General features: G+C 44.3%; 3 protein-coding genes and 1 pseudogene across 5 annotated transcripts; 2 read left to right on the forward strand and 2 right to left on the reverse strand.

Moving 5' to 3' along the window:
* Positions 1-9: 9 nt before the first annotated feature.
* LOC146254122 (uncharacterized) lies at positions 10-1,187 on the forward strand (annotated as a pseudogene).
* A 1,105-nt stretch (positions 1,188-2,292) lies between these two features.
* LOC146254123 (uncharacterized) lies at positions 2,293-9,041 on the reverse strand. The gene is made up of 2 exons (XM_084677424.1): positions 8,957-9,041; positions 2,293-4,841 (listed from the first exon to the last, which is right to left on the reverse strand). Exon 2 carries the CDS (start codon positions 4,567-4,569, stop codon positions 2,386-2,388), a length of 2,184 nt encoding a protein of 727 aa, XP_084533550.1. The 5' UTR covers positions 4,570-4,841; positions 8,957-9,041; the 3' UTR covers positions 2,293-2,385.
* LOC146254124 (uncharacterized) lies at positions 8,790-15,540 on the forward strand. 3 transcript variants are annotated; one of them, XR_014731740.1, is made up of 3 exons: positions 8,795-9,133; positions 9,246-9,313; positions 9,512-9,784. XR_014731740.1 is itself a non-coding variant. In XM_084677431.1 (2 exons), exon 2 carries the CDS (start codon positions 11,486-11,488, stop codon positions 13,301-13,303), a length of 1,818 nt encoding a protein of 605 aa, XP_084533557.1. In that variant the 5' UTR covers positions 8,790-9,133; positions 11,328-11,485; the 3' UTR covers positions 13,304-15,540. The 3 variants fall into 3 exon arrangements, 1 of the variants encoding a protein (XP_084533557.1); XR_014731741.1 differs by having other exon boundaries at positions 8,798-9,133; positions 9,274-9,313; XM_084677431.1 differs by lacking the exons at positions 9,246-9,313; positions 9,512-9,784 and adding an exon at positions 11,328-15,540 and having other exon boundaries at positions 8,790-9,133.
* Positions 15,541-20,235: 4,695 nt separating this feature from the next.
* Positions 20,236-22,925, reverse strand: ccndx (cyclin Dx). Its single transcript, XM_084677490.1, has 4 exons — positions 22,505-22,925; positions 22,173-22,388; positions 21,719-22,027; positions 20,236-20,697 (listed from the first exon to the last, which is right to left on the reverse strand). Exons 1-4 carry the CDS (start codon positions 22,844-22,846, stop codon positions 20,551-20,553), a joined length of 1,014 nt encoding a protein of 337 aa, XP_084533616.1. The 5' UTR covers positions 22,847-22,925; the 3' UTR covers positions 20,236-20,550.
* Positions 22,926-23,508: the final 583 nt, after the last annotated feature.

A 23,508-nucleotide genomic window follows, 5' to 3' on the forward strand; every position in this document is an offset into this window, starting at 1 on the left:
CAAAGAGAGACCTGAGTAATGAAGACACATCAGTGTAAAACCTGTGGGAAGAGCCTTTCCTCATCCAGGAGCCTCAAGCAGCACATGATGATCCACACTGGAGAGAAGCCCCACAGCTGTGACCTCTGTGGTAAAGCCTTTAGCGACGCTTCTAGTTTCAGAGTTCATAGCAGGGTCCACACAGGAGAGAAGCCCTACAGCTGTGACCTCTGTGGCTATAGTTGTAAAACAAACAGCAGTCTGAAAAGCCATATGGCTATCCACTCTGGAGAAAAATCATACAGTTGTGACCTCTGTGGGAAAACCTTTAGGCAGGCAGGTACTCTCACTCTTCACAACAGGACCCACACTGGAGAGAAGCCCTACAGCTGTGACCTCTGTGGTAAAACCTTTAGCCGGACTGACCAATTAACAGTTCACAGCAGGATCCACACTGGAGAGAGGCCCTACAGCTGTGACCTCTGTGGGAAAACTTTTAACCAGGCTGGCAGTTTAAGAGCTCATAGCAGGATCCACACTGGAGAGAAGCCCTACAGCTGTGACCTCTGTGGGAAAACTTTTAACCAGGCTGGCAGTTTAAGAGCTCACAGCAGGATCCACACTGGAGAGAAGCCCTACAGCTGTGACCTCTGTGGTAAAACCTTTAGCCGGGCTCACCAATTAACAGTTCACAGCAGGATACACACTGGAGAGAAGCCCTACAACTGTGACTTCTGTGGTAAAACCTTTAGCCAGGCTGGTAGTTTAAGATCTCACCGCAAGATCCACACAGGAGAGAAGCCACATTACTGTGACCTCTGTGGTAAATTCTTTAGCCATGCTAACCAGTTAACAGTTCACATCAGGACCCACACTGGAGAGAAGAAGCGCTACAGCTGTGAACTCTGTGGGAAAACCTTTAGAAAGGCGAATACTTTCACTCTTCACCGCAGGATCCACAACGGAGAGAAGCCCTACATTTGTGAGTGCTGTGATAAAGCCTTCTCTACCTCTAGTGGACTGAGGAAGCATAGCAGGATCCACACAGGAGAGAAGCCCTACAGCTGCCCACACTGTGACTATTCAGGTAAAACAAATGGCAAATTGAAGAGTCACCTGCGTATCCACGATAGAAAACTAAGCAAAGCAGTGATGTCTGGGGCCAAGCTGTCCCAGCAGTCACCACCTGAGAGAACTTCTGTATGACCCACAGCTGACACACACCCACAGATTTTTGATATACATATCTTGAATGCTTCATGTACCCATTAATCAACAGTGGTGTTTAACTTGCAATATGGCCTGTGATATAGCAAACCAGCTAGCTAATAAAAGGTCTCCAAATAGTATGTTACATTGATTGGGCTGAAAATGGCCTGGGTGCTGTTCTATCCTCCCTAATGCACCCTGTGAAATAGCCCTGGAATAAAACGAGGGTTTTCCCTTATATGGTATGCTCATGAATATATAGATGAGCGGAGGTTTTGGTTGTTTTGGCCACTATTAAACCCCCTACAGTTTGGATCCAATCACTGCTTTGATGTATTTGATTAATGTACAGGCCTTAGACTGAAAGGTTATATACAAATAAAGTTATCTTACCTACTTGTTTTGATGGATAATTTATTTGTGATAATTCACCTAAGAGGGAAGAGATTGTTTCAATTTTCTTATCAGCATTGAACAGTTACTGATTAAAGCTTTTACAACTGTATTTCATGACAGAGGCATGTTCTTCTGAGCATAGAATGTCCCTTGTGCTCATCCATATTTTGTGTCTACCATCTTGAGTGTGTGTAACATCATTTATTCCATTATTGCATCAAACCCCCTCTTTATTCCCTCCTGATGAGTTGAATGTACATTGTGCTATAACTATGATTTTATTACTTTAAGTTACAAAACTGGTTATGATGCTGACATACCAGTGACAAAATACATTTTTTAGTCAAAGCTACTTTGGGGGGGAAACTCACCGTTTTGGCTCAATGATATGGACATGTGAAGTTCAGTTATTCATCTCAAACATCGTGGAACAAATATTTCTACATTGCAAAACACAACTAAACCCATTCTAATTTGTACACACTAACATATTCCTGGCATTGTTAGAGAGTGCACAGTGCCTGTGATGCACTTGATGCTTTAGATGTTGGTGAAACACACAAATACAGATGACTTGAACTATAGATAGACCATGAGAACACTGTACACTAACAGTACTTAACTGCAGACTGTTCATTCAGACTAGACTTATCTAATCAGTTTTAGAACTGCTCATTCTTGCTACAAGAAGAAAAGATCAAAACAAGCTTTTCTGACCTCAGACCATTTAATAAAAACACAGTAAAGAATACAATTCCACAACACCACAAACATCCAGACATTAGTTCATAAAAGAAGTCCTTATATGTGTGGCTGTGTGTCGAAGGCTGAGTTTATCTGACCGGCTAAAGGTTTTTCCACAAGAGTCGCAGCTGTAGGGCTACTCCGAGTGTGGATCTTGCTGTGAGATCTTAAACGGCCAGCCCGGCTAAAGGTTTTCCCACAAGAGTCACAGCTGTAGGGCTTCTCTCCAGTGTGGATTCTGCGGTGAGCTTTGAAAACCCCACTCTGGGTAAAGGTTTTACCACAGATGTCACAGCTGTAGGGCTTCTCTCCAGTGTGGATCCTGCTGTGAACTCTGAAACCGGAAGCATGGCTAAAGGTTTTATCACAGATGTCACAGCTGTAGGGCTTCTCCCCTGTGTGGAGCCTGCTGTGATATCTGAAACTGGAAGCATGGCTAAAGGTTTTCCCACAGATGTCACAGCTGTAGGGCTTCTCTCCAGTATGGGTCCTGCGGTGAGATCTTAAACTGTCAGCCAAGCTAAAAGTTTTATCACAGAGGTCACAGCTGTAGGGCTTCTTCCCAGTGTGAATCCTGCTGTGAAGGGTGAGATTAGCCTTCCGGATAAAGGTTTTACCACAGAGGTCACAGTTGTAGGGCTTCTCTTCAGTGTGGGTCTTGTGGTGAGATCTTAAACTGTCAGCCTGGCTAAAGGTTTTATCACAGAGGTCACAGCTGTAGGGCTTCTCCCCAGTGTGAATTCTGGTGTGAGATCTTAAACGGCCAACCCGGCTAAAGGTTTTTCCACAGAGGTCACAGCTGTAGGGCTTCTGTCCTGTGTGGGTCTTGCGGTGAGATCTTAAACTGTCAGCCTGGCTAAAGGTTTTATCACAGAGGTCACAGCTGTAGGGGTTCTTCCCAGTGTGGATCCTACTGTGAGCTGTTAATTGGCCAGATTGTCTAAAGGTTTTATCACAGATGTCACAGCTGAATGGCTTGTCCCCAGTGTGGGTCCTGCTGTGAACTGTGAAATCCTCACTGTTGCTAAAGGTTTGACCACAGATGTCACAGCTGTAGGGCTTTTGTCCAGTGTGGGTCTTGCGGTGAGATCTTAAATTGCCAGCATGTCTAAAGGTTTTATCACAGAGGTCACAGTTGTAGGGCTTCTCCCCAGTGTGGGTCCTGCTGTGAAGGGTGAGAGTATCTGCCTGGCTTAAGGTTTCACCACCAACGTCACAGCTGTAAGGCTTTTCTCCAGTGTGGATCCTGCTGTGAGCTGTTAATTGGCCGGATTGTCTAAAAGTTTTATCACAGAGGTCACAGCTGTAGGGCTTCTCCCCAGTGTGGGTCCTGCTGTGAACTGTTAATTGGCCAGATTGTCTAAAGGTTTTATCACAGATGTCACAGGTGTAGGGCTTCTCCCCAGTGTGGGTCTTGTGGTGAGATCTTAAATTGCTAGCATGTCTAAAGGTTTTATCACAGAGGTCACAACTGTAGGGCTTCTTCCCAGTGTGCATCCTACTGTGAAGTCTGAGTGTTCCAGCCTGGCTAAAGGTTTTCCCACAGAGGTCACAGCTGTAGGGCTTCTCTCCAGTGTGGATCCTACTATGAAGCCTGAGTGTACCAGCCTGGCTAAAGGTTTTCCCACAGTGGTCACACCTGTAGGGCTTCTCTCCAGTGTGGATCCTACTGTGAGCTGTTAATTGGGTAGATTTATTAAATGTTTTACTACAGAGGTCACAGCTGTAGGGCTTCTCTCCAGTGTGTGTCCTGCGGTGAGATCTTAAATGGCCAGCCTGGCTAAAGGTTTTATCACAGAGGTCACATCTGTAGGGTTTCTCTCCTGTGTGGATCCTGCTGTGAACTGTTAATTGACATGATTGTCTAAAGGTTTTACCACAGAGGTCACAGCTGTATGGCTTCTCTCCTGTGTGGGTCCTGCAGTGAAGGGTGAGAATACTCGCCTTTCTGAAGGTTTGACCACAGAGGTCACAGATGTAGGGCTTTTCTCCAGTGTGGATCCTGCGGTGAAGTGTGAGAGTACTTGTCTGGCTAAAGGTTTTATCACAGAGGTCACAGCTGTATGGCTTCTCTCCAGTGTGGATCCTGCTGTGACCTCGGAAACAAGAAGAATCTCTAAAGGTTTTCCCACAGTGGTCACAGCTGTAGGGCTTCTCTCCAGTGTGAATCATCATGTGCTGCTTGAGGCTACTGGATGAGGAAAGGATCTTCCCACAGGTGTCACACTGATGTGTTTTCATAACTCAGACCTGTCTTTGTTCTCTGTCTGGTCTCTCAGGTTCCTGTCTGGTCTCTCAGGTTCCTGTCTGGTCTCTCAGGTTCCTGTCTGGTCTCTCAGGTTCCTGTCTGGTCTCTCAGGTTCCTGTCTGGTCTCTCAGGTTCCTGTCTGGTCTCTCAGGTTCCTGTCTGGTGTCGAGTCTCTGGAAGCTTGTTTCTCTCTGTAGTTTCTCTGCAGTTCTCTCCCACTCTCTCGGCTTCGCCCACGATCAAGTATGATTGGCCAACAGAGGATCTGGAGGAAACAGTTCCAAGTTAATGAGCATTCAGCCTTCACAAAAAGTAAAATATTGTGTCTGTCATAATGTCCACTCTGCATATGTAATGTTGATCATTTGGTCAGCGGTGTGTTTCTCAGGTGTATTTTGTCTGGAGAAACCCACAACACCGATGTTTACTGCATACAGCAAACAACTCTTCTTTATAATGTTGTTTCTAGAATTAGAAGTGCCCTACTGTCTGACATTCACATTGGAAAATATGCTTAAGTGTCTAGGATTTCAAAACATGTCTTAATGAGTTCCTTTATAGTATAGAAAACGTGATGAACACAACTAAGGTTGAAACACACCTCTTCTCAGCAACAGCTTCAAAGCAAATCCTGCATTACATTGTCCCAGGTTTTCAAAACCGTCCTTGGTGAAATGGTTCGAGCAAATTTGTAATTGAGGGTCGAACTGCACAGGGATCTTTTACGCTAGAGCTACGGTAGACAAACATCAGCCATGCCTGTCGAGTCAATGTTAGCTAAACTATAGCTCTTTTTATTAACGCTGATTTGTAAGGAATGCAAAAACCGCTAGATAGCGAAAAGACCTAGACTGTAGGCATGTAAACTAGTCTACTTGGATTACTTTGCTAACGCAAGTGCATATGTAGAATGTGTGATGATAGTTTATTGGCAATGCGGCCAACACGTTATTTCATGTTCCTGACTGTGTTTCATTCGAATAAATAACCTGTGTTACATATAAATCTACAATTCACGATGCATGTTTGTCTAGATCTTTGTCAGGTTATTTTTCAGCAAGATATCTAGAGCTAGCTACTGTAACTGAAGCTGGGTTGAATCACAATATAATTTGGTTAACTAAGCTGTAGTTAATGTTCTACCCACCTAGTCAATCCAGTTTGCTTTGACAACAGAAGTGGAAACAACTAACGTTATAATTCGAATGATATCTAGTCAATCTGTTGAAACCAGTGTTTTCTAGACACAATAGATTTATTTGCACGTTTTTATTTCATGTCTCCAACTTTGGAGACAGCAGCAAGCGCTGCTGTTGGCCGTGTTAAGGTTTTTCTCCCCTGCTTCACTCGTTGAAAACCAACCAATCAGCGCGCAGCTCATATAAATATTAATGAGCATACCATAAAAGGAGAAAAGCTAGTGTTTTTTTCCCGGGAACATTTCAGAGGATCTATCAGGGGGCAAAGAACAGCACCCGGGACATTTTTAGCCCAACCAATGTTACATACCCTATTCGGACACCTTAAGGAACAGTGTAAAATACCCCAAAAACCCAGTTAATGAACCCTTTAATTTGGAAGTGTATTTTTCACTTTTCTGGGGGCGACAAACGAATGAGTTTTGCAAATATATTCTGCAAAAAAAAATTTCGGAATCGATCCAAATTGCAGCACAAATGAGTTTGTTAAAATATTGGTGGGGACAATTTTTTTCATCTTAAATATTGGTGGGGACTAGTACCTAGCGTCCCCCCCTGGAACTAGCCCCATGGTTAAATTGCACTTGGCTGTTTATTCGATAGCGATTGCAACGCCCTTGCCCTCAGTAGCGGAGCCAGAGGGGTGTTCGGGGTGGCACTGGACACCCCTGACATCTGATTGGCCACCCCGGGTGCCAGCCCAAAATTTTATTCGCTATTGGAATTTGATGCTGATTGACATCTCATTTGACCTCCTTAGAGAGAGACATTTATTTTGCTGCTTGCGGTACATTATTCAAATCGAAGAGATGTTTGTTGCCAGATACAGTATAATAAGAACAGCCAGCAGAATAGAGAATATTACCACAGCTCCACAAGCTCTTTTCGCGATTGACAAAGGCATAATATTTGAAGTAAGTTGTAAGGTTTGGATTGGGTTTATGTTTCCAGAATTTTTTTTACAAATGTTGATTAGCCTAGCTGTGTAAGTTAATGTTAGAACTTCGACTCCAATAACAGACAAACTGAGACAGTGAGTAGGCTATACAGTGACTTGCTAAAGTAGGCGAATGGCTAGTAGACCCAGTGAAATGTTATAGGCTACAGCAGTAGCTAGCTCTAGCAAAATAACGCTAGCATCGCTAACAACATTACTAATTCAACTTTGGTAGTGTAACCAAGCTCTTTGTAAGTTCGTTTTAGACCTAATTGTTTATGATCTTGTGGACAATAAGACACAAACGCGGTCTCTTTTCATAACTTGTATTTTACCACTGCTCTTCTTGACATCGCTCTTCAAACAGCCCTCACTGATTTCACATTTGCTTTCAGCATCAAGCTTACGGCAACTCCAGAGGGACAAAACACCCTTGTCCGTTATCACATAGAAAGCTCTGCTATGGTAGGCTATCCTCAGGATTTGCAAACTAGCTAAACTTAAACTATATCTAAAATAATTGTGTAGACATAACAATGGATTCTGCCACTAAATAAGTGACTTGGCTTTATTTCTAGACATACTATCCACAACCGAAGTGTGTTACACAATGCTGTAAGATAACTTGGTACCCAGAATGCCATGCAGCAAGCTGAAAAGCTACTAAGTTAAATGCATTAGCTTTGTTAAATAGGCACTGTTTGGAGTGTTGTGTTTGTTCTGTTTTGAAATGTGTAATAACGTGGTCTTTAGAGAATTTGAGTGTTCACCCTGATTGGGAATGTTGTCTACTTAGATGTCAAATAATCAATCGTGAGCATAGGTCCGGCGCAACGGTAATGTTGTTTTCTTACCAAGTGCGTCTTGTATTCCAATGCTTTAAACTCCGATTTACAAACACAAAGTGCTCATTCTGGTGGGGTGTGCCTTATACACGATGCAGCTTATTTTCCAAAAACTACGGTGATCAGATAGACGAGAGATCGGTTCCCAATTTAGCCTAACAGTAACATTGTGTTTACATCTGTGTTAGTAAGTATAATAAATAATACCTCCACTGTGTACTAGCTTGTACACTGACATTCTAAAATTATACATCCAAAGGGTTTCTGATCACACAGATTTGATTTTGTCTTGTTTAGGCTAATTCCAAAACTTTTCTTTAATATTAGTTAACATAATATATATGAACATAAATATTACACTGTAAATTTGTAATGTTGCTGGGCAGTCCATTTCTGCTTGATTTCTGCTACCTGTCAAGTTTAATTGCAGTGTTTTTAGGGTGTCTAAATTCACTTTGTTTTGTAAATAAACTATACACTGTGTTATTTCTGTAACACATAAATGCTAAAATGCTTATAAATCCCTGCTTGAGCTTTTTTTCCGAAAAATACTTGGATGTTCCAGCACTTATAGAGCCAGATTATACTGTATATATGAATGAAAACAGTGACCCAAGACTCTGGACTATGGACCCCCTGAAGTAGCCTTGGCCACCCCATGTATAAAACTCTAGTTCCGATAATGTAATTAGTAGAGGGTTTATTGTTATTATTTGCTACAGAATACTTAGCCTAGATGTCAATATGTCATTGCTGGATATTATGGCAAGCCGATCAGCGACCCCTGGTCACAGATTTCAGAAGTCGCCGAGATTGGTACAACACCTGCAACTGCCAAGCATTTTCGATAGAAATCATCAAAGCTGTGTTTTACTTGCATGCTGAAACCAAATCACCGCTGGGCGCTACAGGAATAACAGACTCCTTAACTACTTGGCTGTAATCGACAATGACGGAGCTACGGCATCATCTCACATTGATGATGCAAGTTCTGTCTTGCTTAGACATTTTGGGAATCATACATTAAATATCTTTTAATTGAAACAACACCTCACGCGTTACCAATGCCCTCAACATTTCAGCACATGTATTTCACAAAACAATCATTGATGTACGAAAATCCATGTGTTACGCATCATGACGTAACTTGTTTTAGTCTGACGAAAACTGACGCGAAACTACACAAAGAATAGATGTTTCTTCACCATTGCGGTGAAAAGGAAGTTGCAGTCAGTATAACATCTAGGCCTACTGTGTGTAAGCTGCTAGCCTACGCCGCACAGTCAATTGCAAAGTCATACAACAATCTGGTTGCTGGCCTACTGGCCAAGATGTTTCTTTCAACAAGTTACCCTCAACAGTACTACAAATCAATGTTGTTTTGTTCATTTTTTCTTACCCTATCAAGTCGATTTCAATTCTTCCGTTCAGCTGCTGTATATTTGTCTGTTCGATGAGGCTTGTTTGGGGTGGGGGTAAAATGTGACGTCAGAAATAAGCGACGGAGTCTGTTTAACTCCCTTCTCACCACAGCAGGCAAAGTTGTGAATCAAGCTGCAGCACTCTCTCCATGGAGGTATGTACTGGGAAATGTGTGGCGCTTTACATTTGATCTGTTTAAAGCCACCTATTTAGTTTCTATCTCTGTCATGTTGTCTAAACATTTTTTGATACACTTTTTTGGAAAGTTTCACTTTTTATTTTCATGAAATGTAGTGTAACTGAAGAGGACGACTACATATTTGGGTCATCATAGGTAAAACTAAGTTTAATAAGTTCATCCATTTCTTAGAATCAACTTTAATTACCAAGTAGGTTTATACAAACAAGGAATTTACGTAATATGTTGTTTGTTGAAAACGAATTCAACCCAAGCCCTCTTTGTGTGACGTGGTTGATTACGTTACTAATTACGAGTTACTGATTACATTACGTTACTGATTACGTCCCATAGAAAAAACAAGAAGCACACATTGTGAACAACCCAAAAATAAGTGCCAGAGCGACATGGAGCAGCTGCGTTTGCAACAACATGTATTGTGAAATAGGCCTATCTGTGTATCAGGGTTCCAGGCCAATTGCCAATGAAATATTTGTATGACGTACATGTCTTGTATAAATATCCCTCTCTGCCATGTTAGTTTTTGGGTTTGTCTCTGGAGCTGAGACGGCCTAGTGAATGTATTTCAATCCTGGCACAATAAAGTAAGACCTTTGTTATAATCGACTACGACTTACAGAAATACTTCTTGTCCACATCAACTGACCTTAGACCATAGAAAGAGCATATGTGAGTCCACAACATCAGCTAGTAGTAGAAGAATATGCAAGAGGTTTGAAGTTTCTATGTTTTGGCCTCTGTCCTGAGCTAACCCCAGCATAGTGTGTATGTCAGAAATACAGGTTTTTCGAGCCCACAACAGTACTATGTTGAAGTTTAAAACTATTGGATCTGCCCAGATCCACTCTGATGTGCCATAAACAATCGCTAGCGTTCGCTTTAGCCAATTCCTTTACCACTACTGTAACAGAGCTAGCTGCCATAACTGGAAAATTAAACTGTTCTCAAACCCCGTGTGGAGGAGGGCCACAACATCATGGCCACCAACAAAACTCAGCAAAACGTGTTCTTGCCCCGGCTTTACCCTTACAAAAAAGAATTATACCTAAAGTTTATGTTTGTAAGTATACTTAATATAAAAAAGTATACTATTATCATGGTACTTAAAGTATACTAGCAGTGTACTTATTTATATACTATTTTTGTACTAAGTAAACTGAATTGGCCCACTTTTTAGGTCATTTAGTACACTTTAAAGTAAACTTAGTGTATTTGAAGTTTATTTTTGAATACTGTACAGTAGCCTGTGTAGTGCACTTCTAGTTTATGAAGTATACTTCCTAAAGTACCTCAAAGTATACTTTGCAATACTTTCAAGTGTACTTTCAATTATTGTAAGTACTTCAAGAAGTAAACTAAAAAATTTCCATTTACTGTGATTTACTAATATATTAAAATGTTTAGGGGCCCCTCAAACGCCGCTTATTTTGTGCCACTTGACGAGAATGGGGCCCCTCGCCAAGTGAAACTTCAGATTATGTACTAAAATAAGCTATTTTCAGCGTATGCATTAATGTTGCAGGAATCCAGCTCTTCTGGTCAAATGTAACAGTCTTATGGTTAACTCATTGTTACAATGGCAAACCAGCACAACAATGACAATTATCAAGCAACAAAACACTACATTCTTACCGAACGCTACAGTCTGGCCATTCGCTACATGCGTACCGAATGGCCAGACTTAGTACAGAAGCAAAATCCAAATTGACAGAAGTATGTAGGAGGGCAAAGCCAGGCTACTGAGGAGCTCCACTGATGCAGGTTTAGCTCTAATCAAACCGTGAAACGATTTTGGTCGCTCATCTACAATTAACTAGACTCAACTATCCAGGGATAGATTTGGGTATCAGAATAGAATACATGGTAGGAAGGTAAAGGTCAGCTGTTGGAATTCATTGGGCAAGAGTGAAATGCTTTGCAATATTTCAGCCAAATGTTCCCATACAAAATGATATGAACTTGTGCTTCTATATTAATGATCCCATATGAAATATGAGCTTATGCTTCTATATAAATGATCCCATATGAAATGATCTGAGCTTCTGCTTGCTTCTGCTTTGCTTTATACCAATTGTAACCCGCTTCAAAGTTAAATGAAAACATGTATAATTACCTTAACATATATGTCTCTGCTGTTTTCTTCTTCCAGAGAACAGCAGAGATGCTCAAGCAGAGAGAAATAAGCTTCCAGAGACTAGACACCAGACAGGACCCAGAGAGACCAGACAGAGAGAAACAAGCTTCCAGAGACTAGACACCAGACAGGACCCATAGAGACCAGACAGAGAACAAAGAGAGACCTGAGTAATGAAGACACATCAGTGTAAAACCTGTGGGAAGAGCCTTTCCTCATCCAGTAGCCTCAAGCAGCACATGATGACCCATACTGGAGAGAAGCCCCACAGCTGTGACCTCTGTGGTAAAGCCTTTAGGCAGGCAACTTCTCTCACTCATCACAGCAGGATCCACACTGGAGAGAAGCCCTACAGCTGTGACCTCTGTGGTAAAACCTTTAGAGACTCTTCTACTTTCAGAAGTCACAGCAGGATCCACACTGGAGAGAAGCCCTACAGCTGTGACCTCTGTGGTAAAACCTTTAGCGTCTCTTCTAATTTCAGAGTTCACAGAAGGATCCACACTGGAGAGAAGCCTTACAGCTGTGACCTCTGTGGTAAATCCTTTAGAAAGGCTGCCCATTTCAGAAGTCACAGCAGGATCCACACTGGAGAGAAGCCCTACAGCTGTGACCTCTGTGGTAAAACCTTTAGCCAGGCTAGCAGTTTCAGAAGTCACAGCAGGATCCACACTGGGGAGAAGCCCTACAGCTGTGACCTCTGTGGGAAAACATTTAGTCGAGCAGATTCTCTCACTTTTCACAACATGACCCACACAGGAGAGAAGCCCTACAGCTGTGACCTCTGTGGTAAAACTTTTAGGCAGGCAAAAGCTCTCACTCTTCACAGCAGGATCCACACAGGAGAGAAGCCCTTCAGCTGTGACCTCTGTAGTAAAACCTTTAGTCACTCTGGCCAATTAACAGTTCACAGAAGGATCCACACTGGAGAGAAGCCCTACAGCTGTGACCTCTGTGGGAAAACCTTTAGCCAGGTTGGCCAATTAACAGTTCACAGCAGGATCCACACTGGAGAGATGCCCTATAGCTGTGATCTCTGTGGTAAAACCTTTAGCCGGACAGATACTCTCACTCTTCACAGCAGGATCCACACTGGAGAGAAGCCATACAGCTGTGACATCTGTGATAAAACCTTTAGCCAGACTGGCAGTTTAAAGTCTCACCGCAGTACCCACACTGGAGAGAAGCCCTACAACTGTGACCTCTGTGATAAAACCTTTAGCCGGGCTGACCAATTAACAGTTCACAGCAGGATCCACACTGGAGAGAAGCCCTACAACTGTGACCTCTGTAGGAAAACTTTTAGCCAGGCTGGCAGTTTAAGATCTCACCGCAGTACCCACACTGGGGAGAAGCCCTACAGCTGTGACCTCTGTGATAAAACCTTTAGCCGGGCTGACCAATTAACAGTTCACAGCAGGATCCACACTGGAGAGAAGCCCTACAACTGTGACCTCTGTGGGAAAACTTTTAGCCAGGCTGGCAGTTTAAGATCTCACCGCAGTACCCACACTGGGGAGAAGCCCTACAGCTGTGACCTCTGTGATAAAACCTTTAGCCGGGCTGACCAATTAACAGTTCACAGCAGGATCCACACTGGAGAGAAGCCCTACAACTGTGACCTCTGTGGGAAAACTTTTAGCCAGGCTGGCAGTTTAAGATCTCACCGCAGTACCCACACTGGGGAGAAGCCCTACAGCTGTGACCTCTGTGATAAAACCTTTAGCCGGGCTGACCAATTAACAGTTCACAGCAGGATCCACACTGGAGAGAGGCCCTACAGCTGTGACCTCTGTGGGAAAACCTTTAACCAGGCTGGTAATCTCAGCCTTCACCGCAGGACCCACACTGGAGAGAAGCCCTACAGCTGCCCACACTGTGACTATTCATGTAAAACAAATGGCAATCTGAAGAGGCACCTGCGTATCCACAATAAAAGACAAACCAAAGCAGTGATGTCTGGAGCCAAGCTGTCAACAGTCACCACCTGAGAGAACTTCTGTATGACCCACAGCTGGAAGAACTACTGGCCTACACCTACTGGGACAGCACATGCAGTAACACCAGATCTACAGTCCAACATGACAGCACATGCAGTAACACCAGATCTACAGTCCAACATGACAGCACATGCAGTAACACCAGATCTACAGTCCAACATGACAGCACATGCAGTAACACCAGATCTACAGTCCAACATGACAGCACATGCAGTAACACCAGATCTACAGTCCAACATGACAGCACATGCAGTAACACCAGACCTACAGTCCAACATGACAGCACATGCAGTAACACCAGATCTACAGTCCAACATGACAGCACATGCAGTAACACCAGATCTACAGTCCAACATGACAGCACATGCAGTAACACCAGATCTACAGTCCGACATGACAGCACATGCAGTAACACCAGATCTACAGTCCGACATGACAGCACATGCAGTAACACCAGATCTACAGTCCGACATGACAGCACATGCAGTAACACCAGATCTACAGTCCAACATGACAGCACATGCAGTAACACCAGATCTACAGTCCAACATGACAGCACATGCAGTAACACCAGATCTACAGTCCAACATGACAGCACATGCAGTAACACCAGACCTACAGTCCAACATGACAGCACATGCAGTAACACCAGACCTACAGTCCAACATGACAGCACATGCAGTAACACCAGATCTACAGTCCAACATGACAGCACATGCAGTAACACCAGATCTACAGTCCAACATGACAGCACATGCAGTAACACCAGATCTACAGTCCGACATGACAGCACATGCAGTAACACCAGATCTACAGTCCGACATGACAGCACATGCAGTAACACCAGATCTACAGTCCAACATGACAGCACATGCAGTAACACCAGATCTACAGTCCAACATGACAGCACATGCAGTAACACCAGATCTACAGTCCAACATGACAGCACATGCAGTAACACCAGATCTACAGTCCAACATGACAGCACATGCAGTAACACCAGACCTACAGTCCAACATGACAGCACATGCAGTAGCACTAGATCTACAGTCCAACATGACAGCACATGCAGTAACACCAGATCTACAGTCCAACATGACAGCACATGCAGTAACACCAGATCTACAGTCCAACATGACAGCACATGCAGTAACACCAGATCTACAGTCCAACATGACAGCACATGCAGTAACACCAGATCTACAGTCCAACATGACAGCACATGCAGTAACACCAGATCTACAGTCCAACATGACAGCACATGCAGTAACACCAGATCTACAGTCCAACATGACAGCACATGCAGTAACACCAGATCTACAGTCCAACATGACAGCACATGCAGTAACACCAGATCTACAGTCCAACATGACAGCACATGCAGTAACACCAGATCTACAGTCCAACATGACAGCACATGCAGTAACACCAGATCTACAGTCCAACATGACAGCACATGCAGTAACACCAGACCTACAGTCCAACATGACAGCACATGCAGTAGCACTAGATCTACAGTCCAACATGACAGCACATGCAGTAACACCAGATCTACAGTCCAACATGACAGCACATGCAGTAACACCAGACCTACAGTCCAACATGACAGCACATGCAGTAGCACTAGGTCTACAGTCCAACATGACAGCACATGCAGTAACACCAGATCTACAGTCCAACATGACAGCACATGCAGTAACACCAGATCTACAGTCCAACATGACAGCACATGCAGTAACACCAGATCTACAGTCCAACATGACAGCACATGCAGTAACACCAGATCTACAGTCCAACATGACAGCACATGCAGTAACACCAGATCTACAGTCCAACATGACAGCACATGCAGTAACACCAGATCTACAGTCCAACATGACAGCACATGCAGTAACACCAGACCTACAGTCCAACATGACAGCACATGCAGTAACACCAGATCTACAGTCCAACATGACAGAACATGCAGTAACACCAGACCTACAGTCCAACATGACACCACATGCAGTAACACCAGATCTACAGTCCAACATGACAGCACACAGGAAAGATACTTTACCCCTGTGATGATGGAGGGGAAGCTGTGTCAGACTGGGTAGAAACTTGGAAACTCTGGCTGGGACCCTGGAAAAAAACGTTTATGTAAACATCGCAAACACATCTTAGGTACTGTAGCCTAAATGCAAGCACTGTATGACTTAGGCTTACCAGGGTTTGAATTATGGGGGGGGGGGGGGGGATTTATCATGTAAATCTTATGGAAATGCATATTTAGCCCATAATGGATGAGAAATCATTTCAGTTTATTCTTTGCTCCAGAAGGGCAATTTGTATGCAGCAAGAAGGCATCACATGAGAATATACAAACCACACAACAATTAACACAATAAAAGTCAGTTATAGCACTCATTATATATATATTTGTAACAGGATCCAGACTTAGTAGGCTACAGCCTGACAGCCATCCTGGCAGCAAATACTTAGGGCACATTATTACAGACACATTGGAGGATGATGCCAACATGTTCAGCAAGAGGAGATTGCTGTATGTCCAAGATAACATGCTGGTTAGAAAATTCCACCACTGTACACGTGACGTTAAAATGTATTTGTTTAGAGCCTACTGCACCCCTCTCTATACAGCTCCACTCTGGGTGAATTACAAGAAAGAGAGCTTGCGTAAATTGAAAGTAGCCTAAAATGACCGTCTTAGGATACTCCTGAAGGAACCCAGGAGTACTGGAGCCAGTGAGCTGTTCTGCAACGTGGGTCTAACCACCTCCATGGCCTTGTTGAGGAATCTTACTTTTAGGTTTATGAGTCGGCTGGACCGCTCTGCAAATGTTATAATTGATCTGATTACAGACCCTGGCTGCAGCTCTGTCACGTTCACCTCTAAGATCTGGGAGCACAGGCATGTCTGCCTTTTTTAGCCCTTCTTTCCTTGCATATTGCTATTTAAAGAATCATTTGTGGGCCTTGAGCCTGTAATAAAGCTTATATATATATATATAGTAAGTATGGGCTAAAGGAAATCTACATCATGCACAATTCCTGCTGTGCTAATCAATGGATGGTTTACAGAATTCACAAACTGTCAGATGTCTCTGCTCAACATCTGAAAAAGCTAATTGAGCTGGCTGATGCACAGATTGCTGTCGGTAAAAGTCTCCAGGATCTGGACCTTGGTATTGAAATAAAGAAAAAAACACTGAGGAAACTGTATCTGGTGATAAAGAAACTAGAAAAGAAGTGACTTCAATCCACATTTAAGCATATCTGTAAAACAATGTATTAACCTCTCACGTCTGAAAGCACGTCTCAATATCAATGCTTTCGTCATCCAAAACGTAGTTAAGAAGAAACACAGGTGAATGGGACCACATACACTGCTCAAACAAATTAAGGGAACACTAAAATAACACATAGATCTGAATGAATGAAATGATATCATTAAATGCTTTTTAATACTTTACATAGTTTGATGTGCTGACAACAAAATCACACAAAAATTATTAATTAACAATGTAATCAAAGAAAAAGTATTTAATTAGATTATTTTATTCGTTCAGATCTAGGATGTGTTCATTTAGTGTTACTTTTTGGAGCAGTGTATATCGCCTTCATTACTGACTTCATTGAAATCACAGTTGCAACTTCATCAACCATTTCTAAACAACTGCAATAGTAGGGCAGAGCGGGGGCGAAAGTAACACGGGACGAAAGTAACAAAGCGATTTTCAAAGAGCCTTGACTTTATTTGCTTTCCAAGTTATGACCGCACCTTCAGCATGCAACCATTGATGGAACTGCCAAATTTCACGTGATTTCGTCATCGTTTGCCACTGTTAGGTGAAAGCACTTTTCAAGTGCGCATAAAGCATCACTAATATATGTATTATTACATTTACTGTCAAATAAAGTACAATCATGAATAAAAACATTTGGTAAAGGTCTTATTCTTACATATAACAATGTGCTTTGAACTAACTGTAATAATGATATCGGTATTGCTTTACAGATCTTGTTGTATTCTCTATAATTACAGTTTAAATTGTATTTTTTGAAGAAAGCTTTATATTCAAAAAGGTTACCAGACATCTAAATGAGAACATCATTTACAAACACAACGCATAACTAAACACAATTCATACCAATCATAGCCTATTTAAACGATGATTTTCTATTGATTACAATGAACCTATAGTTCCATAAGGCTCACATTTAAGATATAAATCTTAAGGCTCAAAGTTGATAGGCTCTGAAATTGTTAAGGTCCATTTTTTTAGGGGGCTCAAATTTGAGCAACCTGAATTTCCGAGTCTTGAATTAAAAAAGAAAGTAAATCTGGTCGGGAAAAATAAAATAAAACATTTAGTTGGGAAGTTGGGTCTGGAGGGTCTCGTATTGGGAACAACTACATAAAACCAGGATCTGGGCGGACCAATGAAATTGCCAGGGCGGGCTTTATACGATGATGGACAGATGATCAACAGTAACGTAATCAACAACGTCACAAAAAAGCCCTTGGGTTGAATTCGTTTTCAACAAACAACATATTACGTTGCTATGATTTGTTATAGGTCTTTCCAATTGAGCGTAGAGGCATTTGTTTTACGAGTTCGGTTGAAACACGCGGTAGTCACAGCCCAACGGAGAGTTTTCAGACTCATATTCTGACTAGAATTATGAGTATGACATCGTTTAAGAACATCAAAGAAAATCAGATAACGGGTCGTTTTTTCGTTTTCCGTTTTCTATTATCAAAACAAAAAACAGAAAATGGGTCGTTTTCTGTTGTTTGTTTTCCTATTTCTAAATGGTAATCGGGGAACAGCTAGCTCGTTTCCCAATTTTGGTTTTCTAATTTTAAAATGAAAATCCATTGGCCGCAAAGTACACAGACCTTTCTGTTATTTTTTTTCCCTGTTTTTCCGGAATTAATCTTAGCCTGGTTGTTAGCCTGCTCGGGACCATGCTGCAAAGAACACATCTCGATGGTTACTTGGCTGGGTTTACGTCAACCTGCTTTCGTGCAACCAACTCAAAGCTAAATTCATCCAGGATAACTTGAATATCCCGACTTAATCCCTTATCCTGGTTTCGTGCAATAGCCCTCAGGAAAGCTTGTCTTTATCTTTTGTTCTTGCAGCAAGAACTAAAACAGATTAGATAATAATCTAGTCTGAGTGAGCAGTCTGGAGTTGAGACCACAAGTTTTCCCAGCAGCCCCTGGAGGACAATTAGCCTGGTCCTAACCAGACCCTCGTACATTTAATTTGTACAGAGGGTCTGGGATCTCTCCATTGACAAACGTTAACTTCCTTGAAGGCGTGTCCTCTGTTGAAGTTTAAAACTATTGGATCCGCCCAGAGCCACTCTGATTTGCCATAACCAATCGCAAGCGTTCGCCTTAGCCAACTCCATCACTAATATATGTATTATTACATTTACCGCCGCTACTGTAACGGGGCTAGCTGCTGTAGCTGGAAAATCAAAATGTTCTCGAACCCCGTGGGGAGGAGGGCCACAACATCATGACCACCAACAAAACTCAGCAAGGAATGTTCTTGCTCCGGCTATAACCTATGGATATTCGGCAGCGTTGCCACAACCGCAGAATAGTTTCGCTTTTCCCCATGCAGCCGACCAGCTAAATAGTTATTTAATACTTGCATGTACAGGCCTACGTAATGTCACATTAAATAATGTATTGAACTCAAGCTTGTGTGATGTGTTGCTGTATCGTTCAGTGGTTTAGGTTTAGGATTATACTACAGTAAGTAAAATAGTCTGGTTCAGTACATATGTGAACACCATTTGCTACCATATACAGTACCTAGCTATGTCTTAGCTTCAATTTGCTCCTAGATTAAAACCTAGCCCTGGTAAATTGTAGAGCTAGCTAACTACAAAACTTCTGCCTGGAAATATACAACATCATTTCTTGATTACAGAGTTTTTTGATTCAAAAACTTCAGGCAAATATTGCTTTTCATTATGGTGGATTATTACCTTGATCCGTCTTGCTGTATAATGAGGATTGATCATGTTATCTGCTAAATGACAAAAGAAGAAAAAACGACTAAAATATGCGAGTGACACTGAATATTCATCACAATGTGCTTTTGCTGAGGTCTACCCATTAAATGTGCCTTCTGGGCATAAGAGTGACCAAGGTGAATTGTCTTAGAAATAAGACTTTTCTTAATGTAATGCAAAAGTTACTTAATGCCTTACTCTACAGCAAGTAACTAAGTAACGTAACTAGTTACTTTACAAGGATTGTAACTAGTAACTGTAATAAGTAACGTTACCCAACACTGCTTGCGGCCCCCCTAAATGTACCTGTACAACTGCCCCCAGCTGAACCCCCCAGTTCTCCAAGATCTAGAAGCTCCCCTGTCTGTCTCCAGGACACAGGCCTATACTATGACAGGTACCTGAGGGAGGTGATCGAGGTGCTGGAGACAGACCCTCACTTAAGAGAGAAACTACAGACAGCCAACACAGAAGACATCAAGGTGAGGCTACCTCTAACATCCCTCTCCTTCTTCTCAACTAAACTACAGACAGCCAACGCAGAAGACATCAAGGTGAGGCTCCCTGTAAGCCAGGTGTGGTACGGAAACTAATTGTTCCTCACGTGCAACAGCCTACAATCCAACACTACGCCCCCCCCTCCCCAAAAGCAAGGTATTGTCAGTTCTGGTGCTACCTGGTGCTTGAGATGTGCAACTGCATCTCGAGTGTTTACCCAGGGCTTTAACAACGTCCTGAAACAGAACAGGTCTGGTAGGAGATGAGGCTAATAGCTGATGTTTTAGACACTTCTTGTAGAAATGATTTTACACATGTAAAGTGAATATCTTTAATTTGAAAAATAGATTTGTATATAACTCTTAATTTGATGCCTTGTCACACAAACACAAATAATAATGTATTTAAATAATTTAACATGGTGTAATTGCACATCATAAATTAATCAATAAATAGCATGAAACGCATTGCAAAAATGTCAAATCAGAAATGTAAAAAGATAATAAATATGGCAATTACAACAAAATATCAATGATAAATAAAGAACAATTAAATTAACAATAACAAAGTCATTTCAAAACATCAAAAAGTCACACAGCTACATTGAGGTCACAACTGTGAATTTACATCAGTCTGACTGATGAACTCAAGTACAGTTTGGTTGACCTGCACATCAACTGCTACATGTATTTCAGCGTTTAAAAATCGATCTCTCTCATATCAGTTGGAGTGCCTGCTCTCTCATCCTCCATGTCTCCATCTTTCTCTCTGTTGCTTTGAGGTCCGCTTCCCAGGCGCTGTGTGAGGGCAGCGTCTATCAGCTTACTGTAACACTGCAGAACCACCTGCGGTGGAAAACAAGATTCAGGGTTGAATTCAAAACTCATGACTTTACAACACACAAAGATAAACAGCGTTTGATCTCACTGTTCCCAGCCCTAACCACCATGCTCACTGTTCCCAGCCCTAACCACCACGCTCACTGTTCCCAGCCCTAACCACCATGCTCACTGTTCCCAGCCCTAACCACCATGCTCACTGTTCCCAGCCCTAACCACCATGCTCACTGTTCCCAGCCCTAACCACCATGCTCACTGTTCCCAGCCTTAACCACCATGCTCACTGTTCCCAGCCCTAACCACCACGCTCACTGTTCCCAGCCCTAACCACCATGCTCTCACTGTTCCCAGCCCTAACCACCATGCTCTCACTGTTCCCAGCCCTAACCACCACGCTCACTGTTCCCAGCCCTAACCACCATGCTCTCACTGTTCCCAGCCCTAACCACCATGCTCACTGTTCCCAGCCCTAACCACCACGCTCTCACTGTTCCCAGCCCTAACCACCATGCTCTCACTGTTCCCAGCCCTAACCACCATGCTCTCACTGTTCCCAGCCCTAACCACCATGCTCACTGTTCCCAGCCCTAACCACCATGCTCTCACTGTTCCCAGCCCTAACCACCACGCTCACTGTTCCCAGCCCTAACCACCACGCTCACACCAAAACCTGCTCCCCGCACTGTGGCAGTCACCTCACCCATCTCACCCTGCTTCAAATCGCATTTACCAAATCCACCAACACCAGTTTCTAGTTAAGCCAGTCCAGTACTGGTGCAGCACACACAGACACAAGCTGAAGCTCAAGGCTTCAAACCACCATCTCTTATTCAGTTGCTTCCTTCCCAACAAAATCTCTATATATTTGTTTACGTTTCCAGTTTTACGTTCCACCTCAACATTATTGTTCCCAAACGGGTTAGAAAGACATGAAATACCCACTTACTAACATCATAATATAAGGTATGAATCCTAGTGAATTGCTAGTTCCTGGTTGTCCCTCCTGGAAGCGGTTCAGAGGACTCACCTCGTCAGCCTGGCAGAGCCGTGCCAGCGTGGAGTGAGTCGCCTGCTCTGCTCCCCGGTGCCCCAGCCCCCGGAGGGCGCAGTCCAGAGCGGCCGCGGCCAGCAGGGATGGAGGGGCTCCCAGGAAACGCGAGTCACACACACACATGGCAACCAGGGTGTCACCGTGGCGACGCAGCGTGGAGACCAACGCCCCGGTGTCTCCTTCCGTCCTCCGCTCGAAAGGGGGGAGGAAGTGAGGCATGAAGTCCTGAGGGGTGACGGCTGCCGTGTCCCAGCGGAGGGTCCCTAGAACCACTCGCTCCATCTCCTGGCGGCGGGGAGAGACACACAGGCTGTTTCATCACGGCTGTTTTCCACAAGAGAAGGATCCACATCAAAACATGGAAACAAGCCGGGCGGAAACTGGGAGCCGGACCCCTGGAGTCCGTCCACATGGCTAGTGTCCGACTCACCCGCAGGCTGGACGGCAGGAAGCTGTGTTCCGCCGCGGCGCAGAGGGTGTCGGCGCTGACGTTGTGGCTCTCCGTGAGTTTGGAGGCGATGAGGACGCAGGCGGCAGCCAGGCAGTAGGGAGACACAGGCAGCGACAGGGTGGCTGAGAGGTACCGGTCCAGCAGAGACACACACAGGGGGAAGACCGCCTCGTCCAGGCTGCAGTCGCAGCACACCTGCCAAGGAGAGTCACAGGGTTTGAAAGCAGCCATGAAAGGATATGACACGAGCGGGAAACTGTGGCGGGGGAAAAGAGAGAAATAGAAAAGACAGATGCAGGGAAGGTGTCTACCTCCATGGCCCACTTGGCGAGCTCCTCTCTGCGCTGGGGGTCTCTCTGAACGAGGGCGATGTAGAGGGGGGAAGGCAGGTACCTCTCCTCCAGCTGGAGCAGTCTCTGGACGACTCGCTGCCCAGACACGCTGGGGTCCCAGCGGGCTCGGAGTATGGCCTCCCCCCTGGCCGAGTCCTGCTCCTGGGCCTGGCTCTGGCCCTCCTGCTCCTGGGCCTGGCTCTGGCCCTCCTGCTCCTGGGCCTGGCTCTGGCCCTCCTCCTCCTGGGCCTGGCTCTGGCCCTCCTCCTCCTGGGCCTGGCCCTGGCCCTCCTGCTCCTCGCACCACAGAGACACAGACATGCTTCAAACACGGCCTCCCAGAGGTGGGAGTGCTTCTCCCTGCTGCCCAAAGAGATGGAAAGAGACCCAGCTGAGGCAGGCCTGGTTACAGGAGGAGAGACCAGCGGAGGCAGGCCTGGTTACAGGAGGAGAGACCAGCGGAGGCAGGCCTGGTTACAGGAGGAGAGACCAGCGGAGGCAGGCCTGGTTACAGGAGGAGAGACCAGCGGAGGCAGGCCTGGTTACAGGAGGAGAGACCAGCGGAGGCAGGCCTGGTTACAGGAGGAGAGACCAGCGGAGGCAGGCCTGGTTACAGGAGGAGAGACCAGCGGAGGCGGGCCTGGTTACAGGAGGAGAGATGTGAGACCAGTGGAATCTGCAGCTACTCCAGACCTCGGTGGTGTCCTGGTGCTCCTCCTCACTCTTCAGGACTGTGGGGACTCTGGAGCTCTGGTGGTGAATTTCACCCTGCACTTCTACCCCCTGGGGTTTTATACCAGCCATGCAGGGAGAGGGGCGGAGAGGGCGGGGCGGGGGAGGACTGAAAGAGAGAGGGGAGGTGACATAGTGAGTGACAGACAATAATAAAAGGACAACAATGCTGTCTGTGCAACAATGGCATCAACAGGTGGAGAGAGGCAGAACGAGAAGGAGAGAGAGGGGAGGGGAGAGGAGGGAGGAGG

Source organism: Hypomesus nipponensis, chromosome 17 (assembly GCF_054491055.1).
Source record: "Hypomesus nipponensis isolate SF chromosome 17, ASM5449105v1, whole genome shotgun sequence".
Classification (NCBI taxonomy): domain Eukaryota; kingdom Metazoa; phylum Chordata; class Actinopteri; order Osmeriformes; family Osmeridae; genus Hypomesus; species Hypomesus nipponensis.